The 19,444-nt window shown below is 42.1% G+C and overlaps 1 protein-coding gene across 3 annotated transcripts in view; it reads left to right on the plus strand.

The window, feature by feature from the left end:
* The first annotated feature begins 1,386 nt into the window (after positions 1 to 1,386).
* Positions 1,387 to 19,444, plus strand: part of ZWINT (ZW10 interacting kinetochore protein) — a 33,295-nt gene continuing 15,237 nt past the window's right edge. Inside the window, exons 1-8 of one of the 3 annotated variants that reach the window (XM_080823513.1) lie at positions 1,387 to 1,488; positions 2,089 to 2,179; positions 2,329 to 2,452; positions 2,585 to 2,751; positions 2,894 to 2,950; positions 3,451 to 3,593; positions 3,675 to 3,834; positions 3,928 to 4,010. In XM_080823513.1, the coding sequence (XP_080679639.1) occupies positions 1,448 to 1,488; positions 2,089 to 2,179; positions 2,329 to 2,452; positions 2,585 to 2,751; positions 2,894 to 2,950; positions 3,451 to 3,593; positions 3,675 to 3,834; positions 3,928 to 4,005 (861 nt within the window). In that variant the 5' untranslated portion in view covers positions 1,387 to 1,447 and the 3' untranslated portion in view covers positions 4,006 to 4,010. The remainder of the gene's footprint in view (positions 1,489 to 2,088; positions 2,180 to 2,328; positions 2,453 to 2,584; positions 2,752 to 2,893; positions 2,951 to 3,450; positions 3,594 to 3,674; positions 3,835 to 3,927; positions 4,011 to 19,444) is intronic. The other 2 variants (XM_080823512.1, XM_080823514.1) reach the window with 2 other exon arrangements.

Genomic DNA, 19,444 nt, shown 5'->3' on the forward strand with positions numbered 1-19,444 from the left:
CCACCAGCACTCCCATCCCCATCCTAGCCCTGGACAACCATTAGTCTACTTTCTCGTTTGGATTTGCCTATCTTGACATTTCGTTTAAGTGAGATCATAGAATATGGTCTTTTGTGACTGGTTTCTTTCACTTTGCAAGGTTCATCTGTGCTTAAGCACGTATACCTCATTTTCTGTTTTTACTGAAAAATACCTCATTGAATGATGTAGATTTTGTTTTCCAGGTCAACTGCTGATGGACATTTGGGTTGCTTCTACTTTTTGACCCTTGTAAATAACACTGCTGTGGACACTCGTGTACAAGTTTTCTGCGAACACGCTTTCATTTCTCTTGGATATATACCTAGAAGTGGAACTGGGGTCCATATAGTCACCCAGTGTTTAACGTTTTGAGGAACTGGTATTTCCCGAGCAGATGCATCATTTTTATATTCCCACCAGCCGCATCAGCATTACACTCTCTGCACATCCTAACCTTTTAATACTTTTTATACCTCTGCTTATTTTTTTGAACATTAACTGTTTTCCTTGCCTGTTTGATTCTAACATTTATTTCTGTTCTGATCAGTGATTTTTTTTTCTTCTCATTATGGTTTTTCTTTTCCTCCTTTTTTGCAAACTTTGTGGTTTTTAACTGGATGCCAGACATTGTAAATTGTACGTTGAAGGCTGCTGTTCAAGGCATGCCTGTCCGAGCGCTCTACCCAGGGCCCCCAGCTGGTGCAGCTTTCGGCCTTACCAGGAGTAGCCAATCACGGTTCCTGCCTCTCAGCGTCTTCCAGTTCCTTACGTCGTTTCCCCGCAGCCCCACGGGGGCCTACGGTGCCAGGCACTCAGCTACCCCTGCGCAGCGCGCGGAACAGGTTCTCCGCCGCGGTCCGGGGCGGACCCCGGCTTGGCCGGCGGGCGGAGCCCCGGAGTGGCGGGGAGACGGATCCTCGGACACGTCCGTCAGAAAGCGACGCGTTCCGGCGCTGTAATCAGCGGCCCCCTTCGCTTCTAGGATCCCTGTTCTTTCCTAAGAATGCCAAGCGTCTGGGAAAGCACACCCAGTGTTCTCCCTCTATCACAACATAATTTTTAAAGTGAACTCAGGGCTTAAAGACTTCCCTAAACCCCGAACTCAAGAGACTTATTCTCCACGTCCCGTCAAGTGGGAAGCGGCCGCGCTCGCTTGACCTGGCCCACAGAACACCCGCAGTCTACAGCACCGGATACGGGCTGCGCGCAGGCGCAGAACTCGGCGCGCCTGCCACAAGGGCGCCGGCGCAAACATCCGGCGTTCCAACGGCTCGCTCATCAGCGCTTACCAATCAGAGTGCACGCTGGCCCTTGGTTCCCGCCCCCTGGCCCCGCAGCCAATCGCTTGCCCAGGCGCGCAGCCGCGGCGAATCCAAAGAGCACTGCGGGCTGGCGGTGGAAGAGCAGAAGCCCACCGGCCGCAGACATGGAGGGGCCGGAAGCTGGGGTGCGAGCCCCAGCGCTAGAGTAAGCTAGGTCACAGCCGCGGGCGGGAGGGGAGGACCCTGCCACACCACGCGGACCCCCGGTGGTCCCGGCACCCAGCTGTGCGGGCCGCGGCGACTGCGGGAGGGACTTCCCTCTCCCCGCGCGCGAACACCCCGGCATGTCCCCGCGCACCTCCACGTCCCCTAGCGATTAGCTGCGTCCACGCAGGACGCGTGTGGGAGGGTCACTTAGCTTCTGTGTCCCCTCCGTCCACGCACACTTCCCCACCCCTGCCTGCCTGGGGGCGCTGTAGCCCCCAGGGGGGTAGGACCCGGAGAGCCTGGACCGTCCTCCTCAGACCCTGCCCCAGGTTGCTACCTGCCTGGGACTCCCTCTGCGCGTCGGAGCGGGGGCCCCTTGTCTCCCTGTCCCTGTGCTGCCCTGACTCCCTTGCTCTGCTTAACTTATTCAGGGTGTGTATTGCCTTTATACACACGCCGTTCCTGCTCTCAGACACTGCAGGCCTGCCGGTCAGGGCAAGACTCAGCATTGGTACAGGTCTCTGTATGTGTCTGCACTCCATTTGGCTAGGACTAGCACCCAAGGAGTCTCCCGTTTCCCCCGTCTTCTTTCCCTCAGGGCCCTGGCCAAGCTGGCAGACATCGTAGAGCCCATCGGCCGGCAAGAAGAGGCAGAGCTGCCGGCCCAGATCTTGGCGGAGTTTGTAATGGTATGTGCAGGATGGGCAGCTGGGGGCTCTCCTGGGTCCTCTCCGGGGGGTAGTGGGTGGTGCGGATGGTGAACACCCAGGAAGGCAGTCTCAGCCTGCCAGGGCACACAGGTAATGATGTTCCCTGACTTTGTCTGCTCTCCAAACAGGACTCCCGGAAGAAGGACAAGCTACTCTGCAGCCAGCTTCAGGTAGTAGACTTCCTGCAGAACTTCTTGGCTCAGGAGGACGTTGTCCAGGGACTAGACCCCTTGGCTTCTGAAGACACCAGCCGTGAGTAGGCAGGGGGGTGGGATGGGGAGGGAAGGTGCTGTCAGTAGGGTCAGCTGATGGGAAAGCAGAGGCCCCAGTGTTGTAGGCAGGCAGGCTAGTCTCTTTTACGTTATCTTTGGTTGCTCCTTTCAGGGCAGAAGGCACTTGCAGCGAAGGAGCAGTGGAAAGAGCTGAAGGCTTCCTACCAGGAGCATGTGGAAGCCATCACAGGTGCCCTGACCCAGGCCTTGCCCATGATGGTGGAGGCCCAGAGGAAGCGGGCGCAGCTCCTCGGAGCCCTGGAAGAGCTCCAGGCCAAGGTGAGCCAGGCTGAGGGGAGAGAGTTCAGGCAGAGAGGAGGGAAAGGGCACACATGCTGGGCTGGGCCTACTGGCCACCTCCCAGAATCGAACCAGAAAAACACTCCTCCTCTCCTTGTTCCTCTCCTTTGTTTCCCTGCAGAAGCGAGTGGCCACGGAGAGACTGAGAACAGCCAAGAAGCAGTGGCAGCTGCAACAGGTGGGTCCACATCCCTAGGAAAATCTGCCTTGCCCACCGCCATGTCATTGCATGAGCTAAATCCTTTGCCTGGAGGACCTCCTTTCCTCTCCTCTCTTGTGAGGCATTATAGCACAGGGGCCAGCATCACCACGTCCCGTGTTAGGACTTTGGGCAGTTCCCTCACTTCCTGTGCATCTGAGTCTTGTCTGGAGTGGAGGTGAGGTTAGCACCTACCGTATGGATCTCAGTTGATGAAGTCCTTAGCAGAGCAAGTGCTTACATGGCCGCATGGCACCTAGCAGGCTAGATAAGTTATCCTATCTGTGCCCTTTTCCTTCAGAATGCTTCCCACTGGAATAGCTCATTCCTTTTTCTCCAGGTCCCCTGTTTTGCCTGAAGTGGCTAGGGTCCCCCTTTCCATCTGTGGGTATGAGCCCCAAGTTGGGTCTAGCCTGGAGTTGTTAAGAAAATGGCTGTAAGACCTGGGCATCTAATGTTTGCCTTCTCATTCCCGGTAGGAGAAGCATCTGCAGCATCTGGCGGAAGCCTCTGCAGAGGTGAGGCAGCGGCAGAGAGGAGCTCAGCAGGAGCTTGTGCAACTGTCTCAGGAGCTTGGAAGTCTGCAACAGCAGGCAGGGCAGAAGCGGGACACGCTTCACAGGTGAGGCTGGGAGTGTGAGCTAAAGACTCAGCCCGGTCCAATTTCCCTTCTTTACAACTCTCTTTATCCCTCTCCTTCCAGGCACCAGACCTTCCTCCAGTTGCTATACACTCTGCAGGGGCAGCTGCCGTTTCCCGAGGCAGAGACAGAGCTGCCACAGATGCTGGATGTTTCTAAGGATAAGCCCCAGAAACAGAACTCTGGGGATACCATAGGGGAAGACAGGAGTATGCCATCCAAGGTGAATGAGAGATGGGCTGGGAACCAGGGAGGTGGAGATAGAAGCTGGGAGATAGGCTTCACCCACCACCCATACCCTGTTTCTGTCCCCAAGGCTGATGGCCCACAGCCTGCTGGAGATCCGAGCTCACCTGGACTTCCTGAGGGACAACAACATGGGAAAGGAACCTAGAGCAGGTCAGACTCTGGACTCTGGTGTCCCTGGACTGTGGGTATGGAAGGAAGGAGGACCTCTGGTCTCCGTCTCTAGGCTCTGTTTTCACAGAGGAGCAGAAAATGGGAAGGAACAAGGATTTATCTACGGTTGAAGCTTATCGCTACATCCTGTACCCAGCTGCCCTGGGCTAACCCCTCTCTGTCTTCCTGAACCCCCTAGTCCCACCCTATTGCAGGATGGGCTAGGAATTCCTGACCAGTCTGGTTTCTGACCATGACCTAGATGGGGGTGGGCTCTGGATTCTGTTGATTAAGAGCCCTAGAGGTCTGTTAGTTATCTTTTTCCTGTTCCTGTGTTGGTGGGAAGAGCCACACTTGAAGCCAGCAATATGACAGGTGCTGGGACTGGTGTGAATAGAGAGGGTGCAGATGGGAAAGGGGCCCTGGCCTGGAGCCTCATGGGTTGTTCGTCCAAATTCGTATGAATCAAACATGCTGAGCTGATTAATTCAGGGAAGAGGAGAATGCTTTGTGCAGGTGGTTAGATACAGGAAGATAATTTTAATTGCTGACCCAAATATTGATTGAATCCATGCTTTGTGCCAGGGCCCTTGCTATGAACTGGAGCTATAGCAGCGGGCTTGTCTGACTAGTCCTTGACTGGCTGTGGGGAACATAATGATCATGAACAAGTAAACAGGTCAATACCTGATTGCAGAGTGTGGTAAACATGGGAAAACAAACTGAAAACAATAGTATGGTAAATTTAGAGCAGTAGTAACAGAGAGACCCTCGTCTGCAGGGGTGTGTGTGTTCTCTGTCTGTTTGCCCCCTCTCCTCCACGTGTCTGTTGCTGGGTATGGCAACGGTGGGGACATGGCTGCTTGGGAGAGGTTACCTCTCTGATTGGGAACGAAGGGCTGCTTGCAAAGAGTGAGGGACACCAGTGACAGCTGCGGTGGGAAACCCATTCTCCCATTGAGAACAGGACCCTCCTCTGTGAGCAGGACCCAAGCATCTCTAAGAAAGAGACAGTGGGGCTTTGTTTGTGGTGAGAGAGTTTCAAGAGATGCTGCTCTCTGCTGTGTCTCTGACTAGGGTGCCTCCTAGCAGGTAGAGATTGAGATCCTTGGGCACGCTGGTCATTTGCTCTGCCTTTCGGAGGTCCCAAGTGTTCTAATTGTTCTTTTGAATGTGTTGGCCCCATTGTGTATGTATGAAGCGGGACAGATACCAGAGGTCTTTGAAGACTCCATCGTGACAGAGTGAGGGGAGTGGTGAGGATTGAGGATTTTTCTCTAGGGAGCACACAGATACCTGAAGGGGTGCTCTCCATCTGCCCATCTAGCCACTCACACGTGGTCCTGAATGTAGCCTTCTAGCAACCCACATAGTAGTCTAGTTCTTCCTCTGCTACCCACTGGGTGGGCTCCCCTCCCCTGCATTCTGGATTATTTTTGTTGTCTTGTGGACCCTGAAATTTTTACGGTATGTAGGGGAGAGCAGAAATACCCACAGTGAGGAGGGAGGGCCTCCTAGGGGGCGCTTGGGGTATGGGTTGGGCTGGTGTGGATTCACCATGTCCTTGCACACATGGTGGCTGTCAGAGAGTCAGCAGAGACAGGAGGAGACTCTGGAGCCTGCATGTGCAGGTCAAGGAGTGTTCTGAGATGCTCCATGTCAAGGGACAGGGGAAGAGATTGGGTAGATGACCAGTAATCCCACTTAGATCTCTGAGGAACTTCTGGGAAGCAGCTTTCTCTCAGGGAGTACGAATGAGTCGGTGCACACATGAGGCCAAAGGGGAGGGGAGGCTCGAGCGTTCTGTTGGCAGTGTGGTCCATGGTGTTGGTGCTCTGCACTGACAAGCTCAGGAATTGGGATTTGTTTTCAGATAGGATACCTACTCTGTCCTCACTTAGGTTCCCCTAAACACTGTCCTGTTCACTATTTTTGCACCAGGCACCCCTGTGCAGGGTGGGAGCCTCCCCCTGGGAAATTGTGGTCTCTGCTGCCTGCTGAGTATTTCCTCTTCCTCTTTTCCATCTGGTGGAGGGACCCGGAGGCCATTAAGGCACAGGGAGGGATGGACACTAGTCAGGACCAGGAGTGTCCTTGATAAACAAAATGGACGGTAGGCTTAGTCTGATTACAGAAACAATCTCTCTGATATCCATAAAAACAACGTTTTCCTTTTAAACAAAATTTTCTTTTGTGGTGAAATACATTTTGCTTTTTTCCCGAGTTATAATTTCATATTTCCTAGCTACTGTCACATTTTTCTAAGAATTTTTCATTTCTAATTTTTTAAGGTTATTGGTATAAAGTTATGATGATTTTTTTCCTACCCTTTTAATGTCTGCAGCCTGTTGTAGGATGGCCTAATGTTGGACTCCTGATATTTTTGTGCCTTACCTGATTTTCTCTTTGACCTATTTCAGATGTTCATTCAGTTCCAAATATTGAAAGAGTCAGAGATTGGCTTTTGCGATCCACTGTCATATGCCTGTTTTGACTCATTGATTGATAGTCCTTTCTTGGCCATTTCCTACCTTCTGTATTTCGGTGAAGAAGATGTACTTTCTTTGTAAACTTCTAATGTGTGTCGGTTGATAAACTTGTGCATTTGGTTCTTCATTCATTTTCTCAAATAAACATGTAAGGGTATACATTTTTTCTGGTTTTCTCTAAGTATTTTCATGGTCATTCAATTCACAGAATTTTCTGTTTCCCATTATTTGATTCATGAATTTCTTAGAAGAATAATTTTGAAATTTTCTACTTTATGTGGGAAGATAATCTTTCTAGGTTTATTCTAATTTGGTCGGAAAATGTCATCTGTATAATAAAAACTTTGAAATTTGGTGAAGAGAGCAGTTACAGCCATGAATGTAGTCTCTTTTTGTTTGTTTGTTTGTTTTTTAAGTTTCACATGGATTTGAATAGAATGTCTGTTTTGGAATTGTCACGTGTAGTGTTTTCTATATATCTTTTAGGTGATGCTTGTTATGTGTTTGGTTAATCTTCTGTATACTTAATTTTTTGTTTTCTGATTATTACCTTCTGAGAGGTGTGTTCAGGTCTCCAAGTGTGACAGTGGGTCAGTTTATTTCTCCTTGCAGTTCTGGTAAAGTTGGCTTTACATGCTCTGTGGCTACTTGAAGCCACGATGCATTTACACGTGTGTCTTTCTTCTCAGTGGAACTGGACAGTCACGTAGTGGCCTCCTTTATCTCTGGGCGAGTGTTTCTTAGCTTGTGATACGATGGATACTGGTACAACCTAGCCAGTTCCATGGTTGATCCCTCATCTGCTACGTCTCTCCTTCTGAATTTCAACATTTCTTTATCTTTATGTTTGTCACTTTTGTACCACATTTAAAGGACTGTTTTTAAAGATCCAGTTTCATAATTTTTATGTATTTGTGTCAGTTTTTTCATTCACTCTTCCTTGTTTCTTATATATTCCTTTTTTACCTTTGGTTTCGTTTATTTTTATTTATTTATTTTTTATAATTTTGTTCTCTTTCTTTCTATCTTTTTCTCCTGAAGTTCTTCCTGATTATTATCCCAGTTTAGCTTTGGTAGTTAATAAAGTCTGCAGTGAAATGTAACAAGTACTGAAGCTGAGAAGACTTGACTGTTGATCATACTATCAACTTTCATAAGATACTTTTGTCCAGTTTATTACTTCTACCCTATTCTCTTCTTGCATATCAGACTTCCTGTTCTCTACAGTGTTGTGTTAATGTTCACTCATTTACTTTGATTTTTTTTTTTTCCTCCTACTTGATTTTTAGAAGTCAGCTTTCATATGGGATGATGGCCCCATGTGAAATACATGTATTGGACTTTCTTACAATTAGGGTCCGGAAGCTCTATAATACATTTCTTACTATGAAATATTTTTTATTTTATTCTCATTCTTTTTTTTTTTTTAAGATTTTATTTATTTATTTGAGAGAGAGAGCAAGAGAGCATACGCAGGGGGAGCTGCAGAGGGAGAAGGAGAAGCAGGCTTCCCGCTGAGCAGAGAGCCAGATGTGGGGCTCCATCCCAAGACCCTGAGATCATGACCTGAGCTGAAGGCAGACACTTCACTGACTGAGCCACCCAGGAGCCCCTTTTATTCTCATTCTTAAAAGCTGTTTTTGTTATGTAGAGAATGCTGAGTAGACAGGTACTTTCATTTAAAACATTGGAGATCTTGTTCCCTGATTATCTGCTTTCACTTTGCTGACAGAAGTCAACTACCTATTAAAGGCTCTCCTATACTTCTGGTTCATTTATTCATTTATTTGTTCTGCTTGCAGTTAGTTGGCCTTGCTAAATCTGAAATTGCCAGTCCCAGTCTTTCAACAGTTCTGGAGTTTTTTCAGCCTGCTTAAAAAATGGTCTTACCTCTTCTGTACAGGCTTCTTCCACACCAATTAGACATCAGTTAGATGTTTTAACTTCATTCTTCATGTTACGTAAGCTTTCTTTTACACTTACAGTTTTTTCTCTATATAATGCATTTAGATGCTTTTCTTTTATTTTACTAATTTGTGTGTTACTAATTGTTACGTTTGTCACATACATTTGTTTGTTACTAATCTCTTGTTTTATCATTTGTTTCTTAATTTTTGTTCTTAATTTTCAAGCAGATACAGTGACCCCAGTCTGTGTTATTTGGATTTTTGTTGTTATTCTGGGCTACGCTTTGAATTTGTCTTTTCTCACCATAATACAATATATACGGGCCTTTTGTCTGTGTTGGAAACAAGCTTCATGATTTCCATCTTTGCAGGGCTGGATCCTTTATCACATACACTCCTTGTTTCTTTGCATGGTCACATTTGATGGAACTCTATTGAGAATTCTTGTGGCTGGCTACAGAGTTGAGAGTATTTGTGTTTACTTCTGTCAGTTACTTGTCACTTGCTATCTAGCAGCAATACAACATTTAGAAAAAAATGTTTCAAGATATATGTTAATGTTCTTTATGGCTTTCCTCTTTTTCATTCTGCTCTTTGAAGATTTTCTTTCTTTTTCATTAGTATTTGTCAAAGATTTTTTTTTTCCTGTTTTTCAAAAGCACAAGCTTTTGGCATTATTTTAATACTGCTTTAATGTTCTTTTATTACTTTCTTTTCCAAGGTACCGTCCTGCAATTCTCTATTGAATTCTATTTTTATGTGACTTATTTCTTCCAGAAGTCTTGTTAACCCTTGGATAGTTTCGGCAAAGTTAATCCCTCATTCTTTCTTTACAATGCTAAGATTTGTAAAGCTAAGGTTTCACTTTGAATATTCTACCCTACTGTGAAAAGAAAGATATTCTAGAATAAAAGAATAATATAAGATATATGTGTTCTAGAATGACAAATTATATGATTAGAAAAGAAAGCTATTATAACCATTCTAGGATCTATGGTAGTATACCCCATTCCTATCTTATACCATTTATACACCTTTTTGTATTTCAATTTGTATGTGTCTTCTTTGAGGCAATTTGTGTATATTTTGAAATACAAAGTGTGAAATTAAATAATTTCATTATTATTCCTAGCCTAGTACTTAAATGGATCTTTTGCTACTTTGAACATTGGGCTCTGAGTAATTTAGTATTTGGGTCTTGATATACTTTGTTCTTGAAATGTAGGGTAGCCTAGGCATTAGGTGTCAGTCTCAAGAATTAGTGTCTTTTATGTTTGTTTCAGGCCTTTTTAAATAGTTTTTGGGGGATTGTACATTCTTTTATTTATATTGTTAAGTTGAATTTATATAACTGTTGATGTAGTTTTAAAATAAACTTTGTTAATGTACATGGAGCTCTGAAATATACAAAAATTAGTTGTCAGATACCATATTCCCATATGTTTCTAAATTTTAAATTGTCCGGTGGACTTTAGCAAATAGACCTATACAAGGCATGCATGATTTCATGTCATCCTGCATTTCTTTGTTATTAAACCGTAGTGAAGGAGTTGATAATTATTTAAATGGATAATTGCTAAATGCCTAAAATAGTGTTTTGAAATAGAAAACAGGGGTAAACCCAGAACTATGCTTTCAGAGGATGACCAGACTATTGGAAATAAGAGATTATCACACGTAAGCATTATAAAAGAAATAAGCCAAGAAAAAATATATATGTTTGTATATGTATGTGTAATCCAGTGCATAAGAACTTGTTCTATTTACACCATACTATAAAAAATGATGGAAAAAAACCAATGTGAGTTGGAGTTATCAAAGTAGGGTTTGTTTATGAAAGAAGGATTGAGTTTAAATTATGCTCTAGATTCTTTGTCTTATGAAATTATATTACAAAGATTTCAGGTCTAATCTTAATAACCAATCATAAATAGTAAGCATATCAGTTTCATTAATTAAAACACAAGTTTAAAAAGTAGGTATATTAAATTTTCCAGTTTTTCATGTAATTTATCAGTGGACAAGAAATTATGCTTCAGGGGCGCCTGGGTGGCTCAGTGGGTTAAAGCCTCTGCGTTCAGCTCAGATCATGATGTCAGGGTCCTGGGATCGAGCCCCGCATCAGGCTCTCTTCTCAGCGGGGAGCCTGCTTCCTCTTCTCTCTCTGCCTGCCTCTCTGCCTACTCGTGATCTCCATCTGTCAAATAGATCAATAAAATCTTTAAAAAAAAAAAAGTTATGCTTTATGTGGCTTTGAGGGAAAGAAATACTCTTTAGGGACTGAGGCCAGTCCACCCTCTCCATATCTGTAAGGTCTGGATTATCTGGCTCCGATGCTCTAGAAATAAAAGAGGAATTTAAAGTAATGTGTTTAGTGAAGTTTGGCTTTATTTCTGGCTGTTTGATTGGATCACTCCATGAGGACAGACTCTGAAGAGCATGTGCAGTTTCGTGTTTGGAGACTCTGCTGTTGGTGATGACTGAGACGCCACTTTGTGTGTCATTATCAACATGAGAAAGGTAAGTTCAGTCCCCAAAATACACACACATAAACCAGGCAGAGAGCATGTAGATTGGATGGAAGAAGGAATTACACTGCTCTTCTCACCTCCAGATCCTGCTGCTCACCACTGGCACTCCTAGCTCCTCTGTCCAGGAACATGCATAACTTCCATCCCCAGGTGAACGCCCAACAGTGCCTTCATACTTTAAAAGGACTTAGTAAATATTCACTGGGTTATGTTCAGGGAAGATTTCCCAAAGAGCTGCCTCTTGAGCTCAATTTCAAACAAATTATCCAGAGGCTGATTTCATCATTTATTGAATATCAGCTATGTGCTAAACATAAGTTTAGAGAATTAAAAAAAAAAAAAAGAAAAAAGATGATAAAGACAATGTGAGTTTAAATTTGAAGACAGGAAGGATGACTCTGTTAAGAAACTAATTCCCCGGGCACCTGGGTGGCTCAGTCGGTTAAGCTCTGCCTTCAGCTCAGGGTCTTGGAGTCCCATGTTGGGCTCTCTGCTCAGCAGGGAGTCTGGTTTTCCCTCTCGCTCTCTTTAAAGTAAATAAATAAAATCTTCAAAAAAAAATAGGTATAATACAGTGATCACAATTATGAGCAAGTGCATGTTACACCCACCAGAGCCATCACACAAGCATTTCAGTAACACTAGCATTCCTGGATGGTGATAGTTACCCATCAGAACAATGTGTACCAACTAGAAACTGATGAACTGCCTTTCCCACGGCTCACTGCTTTTTGGTGTGTGAGTCGCTGGAAGCTCATGACTTCCTGAGAATGTTGGAAAACATTTAGAACGCAGAATTATTGTGCCTGAGTAATATTCTGCTTATCATGGTTTTAGGCCTAACACTAACTGCTTGGTGGGGAGCCTGCTTCCCCTTCTCTCTGCCTGCTTCGGTGCCTACTTGTGATTTTTCTGTCAAATAAATGAATGAAATCTTAAAAAAAAGGGGGGGGGCAACATCAGCCATGATTTAAAATGTTTATGATAAGGATTGGTGACCAACTTCCCATCAGTTTGCAAAATGAGTATGTTTTTTTAAACAATACTCTATGACTAATAACTTTAGTTTTAATAATTATGTTGAAAGGTTCAGAGATACTAGAATGTACAGATGAGAGGAGCTTTACATGAAGTGCCTGAGTCACACTTGGTGGTAGCAACAGGCTGTTCTTACTCTTTTGAAAAAGAGTAGGAGAAATCTTATTTGAATAATAAAAAAAAGTGGTGGTGATCGAAAGAGATTATTCTGTTTTACCCCTTCCATTATCTCTATCCCATCTCAGGAATTTTCGGGAATTCACTAACTTTAACTCTGTTGTGTGGTGGTGGTCTGAAGAAGTAGGTAGTTAAACAAACTTGAGGTTTATAACAACAAAAAGGAAGGGCTAGTAGATATTCAGGTAGTTCGATTATCATTGTTATACATTGAATATCTTTTGTATTGAAGAATGTCTAAAACTGTGGGGTTCCATGTACCTCAAGGAAACAGTTTTGTTTTCTGTCTAAGTAATGAAATGGGTTCTGTTTGCTACTGGATATTCTACAGCAGTGTAACTGGTTTGAGTCTACCTGTAATTTATCAGTCATGTTGTCCAGCTCCAACGGGTGATAGTCTGGTGGATGGTAGTGAGGATTTCCATATGAGGTTTACAGTTTCTGGGAAATTTCTTGCCTTGTTTGTTCTTTTTCTGAAAATGTGTGTGTGTGCGTGCACATGCGTGCACATACCCAGTCATATTCATATAAGGTGCTTCTTTATAGTTGGAGGTTAAGTTGATAATTACATGCAGATTCAGAATTGTACTAACGACCAGGTAATTTTTCTGTTAGTATGTATTGATGGTGCACTTCAGCAAACTTTTCTGAGCACCTATGTGCCAGTTACTCTTGCATATTTTTAATAAAAATATATTTGACATGTAAATATGTTTGTAAATATATGACATGTAAATATATTTGACTTGCATAAATTTAAGGTGTAAAACATGTTAATTTGATAGTTGATACACTGTGATTGCCATGGTAGTGTAGAGGTACCATAATTAGCACCTTTGTCACATTATTTAATTATTATTTCTTTTAGTGGTTGGAATAATTAAGTTCTAATCTCTTAGCAAGTTTGATGGTGATCCTACAGTATTACACTGCATTAGATCTCTAGGGCTTATTTACTACTCCTTGTAAGTTTGTCCTCTAAGCAATAGGACTCTAAGCAGTCCTATATTCCCACCCCTCATCCTTTGGTAATCACCATTGTGTTGTGTTTTCACGAGTTTGGCTTTTTTAGATTCCGCATATAAGTATACCATACTTTACTTGGCCTTTCTCTTCCGACATACCTCACTTAGCATAATTGCTCAAGTTCCCTCCACGTTGTCTCAAATGGCAAGATATTCTTCTTTCACATGGCTGGATGTTATGTATGTGTATATACGTGAATATGTACGATACATATGGGTAATAAATATAACGTAATATATATGCATCTCATCTTCTTTATCAGTTCCTCCAATGATGAACATTTATGTTGTTTCCGTATCTTGGCTATTGTGAATAATGCTGCAGTGAACATGGGAGTTCAGATATGTTTTTGATATATTGTTTTCATTTCCTTTGGGTGTATACACAGCAATGGAGTTGCCAAGTCATGTGGTAGATATGTTTTTAACTTTTTGAGGAACATCTGTATTGTTTTACATATTGGCTGAACCAGTACACAGTGGGAAGGGTCCAGGGGATATAGCTCAGTGGTAGAGCATTTGACTGCAGTGGGAAGGGTCCCCCTTCCTCCACATCCTCACTGTACTTGCTCCCTCTTCTTGATTCTGGCCAGTCTAACAGGTGTGACTTGATACCTCATGGTGGTTTTGGTTTGACTTTACCTAATGATGAGTAATGTTGAGCATCTGTTCATGTACCTGGTTGCAATTTGGATGTCTGTGGAGAAATGTCTGTTCAGGTCCTGTGCCCATTAATTTTTTTTTTTTATCGTGTTGTTTGTTTTGTTATTGAGTTGCCTGAATTCTTTATATATTTTGGATATTAACTCCTATTAGATATATCTGGTTTGCAAAAATGTTCCCCACCCCCCCATAGGTTGCCTTTTCATTTTGTTACTTGTTTCTTTTGCTGAGCAGAACCTTTTAGTTAAGTGTTATGTATTCCCATTTGCTGATTTTTGTTTTTGTTCAAAGTTTGTGCTTTTGATGTTATCTCCAAAAATTCATTGCCAAATCCAATGTGAAGGAGCTTCTTCCCTACATTTTCTTGTTATGGTGTCGGGTCTTATGTTTCAACCTTTGATCCATTTTGGGTGAATTTCTGTGAGTGTTGTTAAGAGACCAGTCTGATTTCTATGCTCTGCATGTGTTTTTTCAGTGTTCTCAGCAGCATTTGTTAGAGACTTTTTCTCTGTTGGGTGTTCTTGGCCCTTTGTGGAATATTAATTGACAGTATATGTGGAAGTTTAATTCTGAGCTCTGTGTTCTGTTGTCTTGGTCTCTGTGTCTGTTTTTATGCTAGTAGCATATTGTTTTTATTACTGTGGAGTATAGTACACTCAGAAGTGTGATACCTTCAGCTTTGTTCTTCCCCAGTGTTGCTTTGGCTATCCAGGGTCTTTTCTGGTTCCATACAAATTTTAGATTTGTTTTGTTTTTAGTTTCTTTGAAGCAGTTGGAATTTTGATGGGGATTGTGTTGAATCTATCTATAGGTGACTTTGGGTAGTATGGACATGGTAACTATTCTTTCAGTCCATGAACACAACATGTCTTTCCACTTATTTGTGACTTCCTCAAATTCTTTCAGCAAGGTCTTGTACTTTTCAATGTACAGATCTTTCCCTCCCTTGATTAAATTTATTCCTAGGTATTTTATTGTTTTTGAAGCTATTGTAAATAGGATAGTTTCTTTATCTCATTTTTGGATGTTACATCATTAGTGTACAGAAATGCAACTGCTCGTCATACGCAGATTTTATGTCCTGCAACTTTCCTTAAGTTCCAACAGTTTTTTGATAGTCTTTGGGATTTTGTATATACAAAATCAAAACATCTGCAAATAATGGCAGTTTTACTTCTTCCTTTCCACGTTGGATGCCTTTTTTGTCTTGATTAAATGCTCTAGGTAGGACTTCCAGTAGTGTATGGTGTAAGGGGCCGGGGTGGGAGGTGGGGGGGATGGGTATCCTTGTCTTTTTTTGATCTTAGAGGAAAAGCTTTCAAATTTTCTATGTTGAGTATAATGTTAATTATGGGTTAGTTGTATAAGTCTTTATTATGTTGAGTTGTATTCTTTCCATGCCCAATTTGTTGAAGGTTTTGTCAGGAAAGGATGTTGCATTTTGTCAAATGCCTTTTCATCATCTATTGTGATGATCACATGATTTTTTAATCTTTCTTTCTGTTAATGTGCTGTATTACATTGATTGATTTGTGTATATTCGAACCATCCTTGCATCCCAGGGATAAATCCCGCTTGGTCATGGTATATAATCATTATTATGTGTTTTAATCTGTTTTGAATTTTTTTAATGTGTTCTTGAATTTGTTTTGCCAATATTTTGTTGACATTTTTTGCATTTATATTCATCAGGGATATTGGTCTATAATTTTACTTTCTTGTTGTGGGCTTTTCTGGCTTAGGTTGCATGGTAGTATTGGTGTCATAGAATGAACTTAGAGGGGGCGCCTGGGTGGCTCAGTGGGTTAAAGCCTCTGCCTTTGGCTCAGGTCATGATCCCAGGGTCCTGGGTTCGAGCCCCATGTTGGGCTCTCTGCTCAGCAAGGAGCCTGCTTCCTCCTCTCTCTCTTTCTGCCTGCCTCTTTGCCTACTTGTGATCTCTACCTGTCAAATAAATAAATAAAAATCTTTAAAAAAAAAAAAAAAAGAGTGAACTTGGAGGTGTTCCCCACTCTTCAATTTTTCGGAATAGTTTGAGAACACTTGGCATTAATTCTTCTTTAAATATTTGGTAGAATTCATCAGTGAAACCTTCTGGTTCTGGAGTTTTCTGTGTTAGGTTTTTGATTACTTATTCAATTACTTTACTAGCTATTGAACTGCTCAGATTTTTTCCTCTCTTTATTCAGTCTTTGTATATATTGTGTTACTAGAAATTCATCCATTCTTGTAGGTTATATTTTTTGGCACATAATTATTAATATAGTCCCTTAAGATCCTATATATTTCTGTAGTATCAGTTGATTTCTAATTTTATCTATTCGAGTCTTCTTTTTTCATTAGACTAGGAAAAGGTTTGTCAATTTTGTTTATCTTTTTGAAAAATGAGCTCTTAATTTCATTGATCCTTTCCATTGTTTTTCTGGTCTGTATTTCATTTCTGCTGTGATCATTATTACCTTCTTCTAACTTTGGATTTAGATCTTTTTCTAGTTCCTTGAGGTATAAAATCAGGCTTTTTAATTTGTGATCTTTCTCATTTTTTAATATATACATTTACCACTATAAACTTTCTTCTCAGAACTGCTTTTCAGCATCCCATAGGATTTGATATATTTCCTTTTCTTTGTTTCAAGATAATTTTTTATTTCCCTTATGATTTTTCCTTTAATCCAGTGGTAGTTCAGAAGTGTGTTCCTTAGTTTCCTCCTATTTGTAGAATTTTCACTTTTTTTTTTTTTTTTTAAAGTAGGCTCTACACCAAAGTAGGTCTCAAACCCACAACCCCAATGTCAAGAGTTGCACACTCCACTGACTGAGCCAGCCACGCACCCCTCAACTTTTACTATTCCTAGTTCATACCATTGTGGTCAGAAAAGACCCTTAATATGATTTCAGTCTCCTTAAATTTGCTAAGATGTTTTGTGTCCTATCATAAGATCTATCCTAGAGAAGGTTTCCTGTGTACTTGAGAAGAATGTGTATTCTGCTGCTGTTTGTTGGAATGATGTATATATGTCATTTAAAACATTTAGTCTAAGATGTGCTTCAATTCTGGTGTTTCTTTGTTGATTTTCTGGATCATCTGGATCATCTATCTATTGCTGACAGTGGAGCATTGAAGTTCACTAGTACTTTTGTAGCGTTGTCTCTTTCTCCCTTCATACCTGTTAGTATTTGCTTACTGTATTTAGGTGTCCCAGGGGTAAGTGGGTATGTTTCCAATTGTTTTATCTTGTTGATATTTCAAACCCTCTATCATTACATTACAGCCTTCTTTGTCTCATATTAGTGTTTTTGGCTTGAAGTTTATTTTCTCTGATATAAGTATGGCTACCCTTGCTTTTTTTAGATTTCCATTTGCATGGAATATCTTCTTCCATCTCTTCACTTTGAACCTATATGTGTTGAGAGCTGAAATGAATCTCTGTAAGCAACATAAACTTGAGTCTTGTTTTAGTTTAGTTTTTTTTTTAAGATTTCTTAAAATTTATTTATTTGACAGACAGAGATCACAAGTAGGCAGAGAGAGAGGAAGGGAAGCAGGCTCCCTGCTGAGCAGAGAGCCAATGTGGGGCTCGATCCCAGGACCCTGGGATCATGATCTGAGCCGAAGGCAGAGGCTTAACCCACTGAGCCACCCAGGCGCCCCTAGTTTTTTTTTTTTTTTTTTTTTTAAATCCATTAAGTCACTCTGCACCTTTTGATTGAATAATTAATTCAGTCCTTACTTTGTAGTGATTATTGATATGTAAGGACTTGCAACTGCCATCTTATTGTTTGCCTTCTCATTCTTTTTCATAGTGATTTGCTCAGTGCGCTCCCCCCTCCAACCCCCCCACCCCCGCCTTTTTGAAGGTTTTGTGAATCTAGTCTGGATTTTTGCAGTGGTTACCATGAGGTTTATTTAAAATATCTCCGAGATAAAACAGGTCATTTTATGCTGAAAGCAGTTTCTCTTCCTTCCTATATAAAAGCTCGGCCCTTTTATTCCTCCCCTTTATGTTTTAATACCACAGTTCACTGATTTATGCTCTGAATTTGTTAACAAATTATAGTAGCTGTAGGTTTTAATACTCTTTTCCTTTAACCTTTATACCTTAGTTAAGTAGCAACAGTGCTAATACAGAGTTACTGTTTTCTAGTTCCGAAGCAGAGCAGAGTGTGGTTTTGGGTCTCTGATTAGCATCTTTTCTTTACAGCTTGAAGAACTCCTTTTAGCATTTCTTGCAAGTCAAGCCGCATGGTAGTAACCTTGCTTTAGCTTTTATCTGGGAAAGCCTTCATTTCTTCTTCATATCTGAAGGGTGGTTTTGCCAAACAAAGTATATTTGGCTGGCAGTCTCTATCTTTCAACACTTTGAGTGTCATTGTACTCTTTCTAGGCCTGCAGAGTTTCTGCTGAGAAATCTGCTGAAAGCCTACAAGGGTTCCTTTTTGTAAGATTCCTTTCCCTGGCTGCCTAGAAGGTTCTTGATCATTGATTTTCGACAGTTTCATTATAATGTGTTCTGGAAAAGATTTTTTTGCATTGAGATAATAGGCTGTTTTAGTTGTTTTGTGGAATCATACCAATTTCTTCCCAGGTTTGGGAAGTTCCCAGCTATTATTTCTTTTGTCTGCTTCTCCCCATTTTCTCCTTCTGGTATACCAGTTACTCTTATATTTGCCTTTTTGACCTTTCTGATTGAAACTGATAGCTCTTGCTGGGTTTCTTCACTATTTTAAAATCTTAGTTTTCCCTCCTCATCAAACTGAACTATTTCTCTATTCCTATCCTCCAAGTCACTTATTCTCTCTCCCATCTGGTCTGCCTGGTTACTCATGGTTCATTCTCCATCTCATTTATCGAATTCTTCAGTTCTAGAATTTGTTTGGTTCTTCCATATAATTTTAATCTCTTTGGTAAAGAACTGCTGTGTTCATTAATTTTGTTCCTGAGTTCCCTGAATGACCTTTCTGAGTTTTCTTATAGCTCGTTGAATTTCTTCATGACAGCTATTTCAAATTATTTATCAGAGTGCGGTATTCTGTGCCTCTGAGTTCGGTTGCTGGAGAATTAGTTTCTTTTTTGTTATACTGTATTTCCTTGATTGTTTGTGGTATTTGAAAACATGCACATCTGCTTTAGCCTTTGAGGTAGCGTTTTGTGTTTACTTTGGATCTTACTGTTCAATAGGCTGGCCATTAGAAGCCTTTCTTTTCTATTTTGGAAGGTGGTGCTGTAGCTCGTTTGTGCTTTCTCCTCTAACAGCTGGCTCTTGTGGATGCATCTGGTTGGTGGCAGAGTAGGGGGTGTTGTGGCCTTGGCAGCTGGGGCTTTGGGGTGTCACTGGGCCTGGTGTGAGATAAAGTGTGGCATATCCAGAGGCTCATGGGCAGTCCTGCTGATGTCCTGAAGCAGACAATAGGAAGCCCATTTGGTATTCTCGACTGCCTCCTTCTCTTTCCTCTCCAACCCCTCAGTCACAGGTTCCTCCTCAGAAGTCCAGGTGCTGCTGGGGAGAAAGAGGTCCTTCCTGCTGCAGCCCGGACAGCTGCCTCAAACGTCATTCCTCTGACCAGTAACAGGGTGTTGGCCTTAGCCTTGTGGTCTGTGTATCT

Source organism: Martes martes (assembly GCF_963455335.1).
Source record: "Martes martes genome assembly, chromosome: 14".
NCBI lineage: Eukaryota > Metazoa > Chordata > Mammalia > Carnivora > Mustelidae > Martes > Martes martes.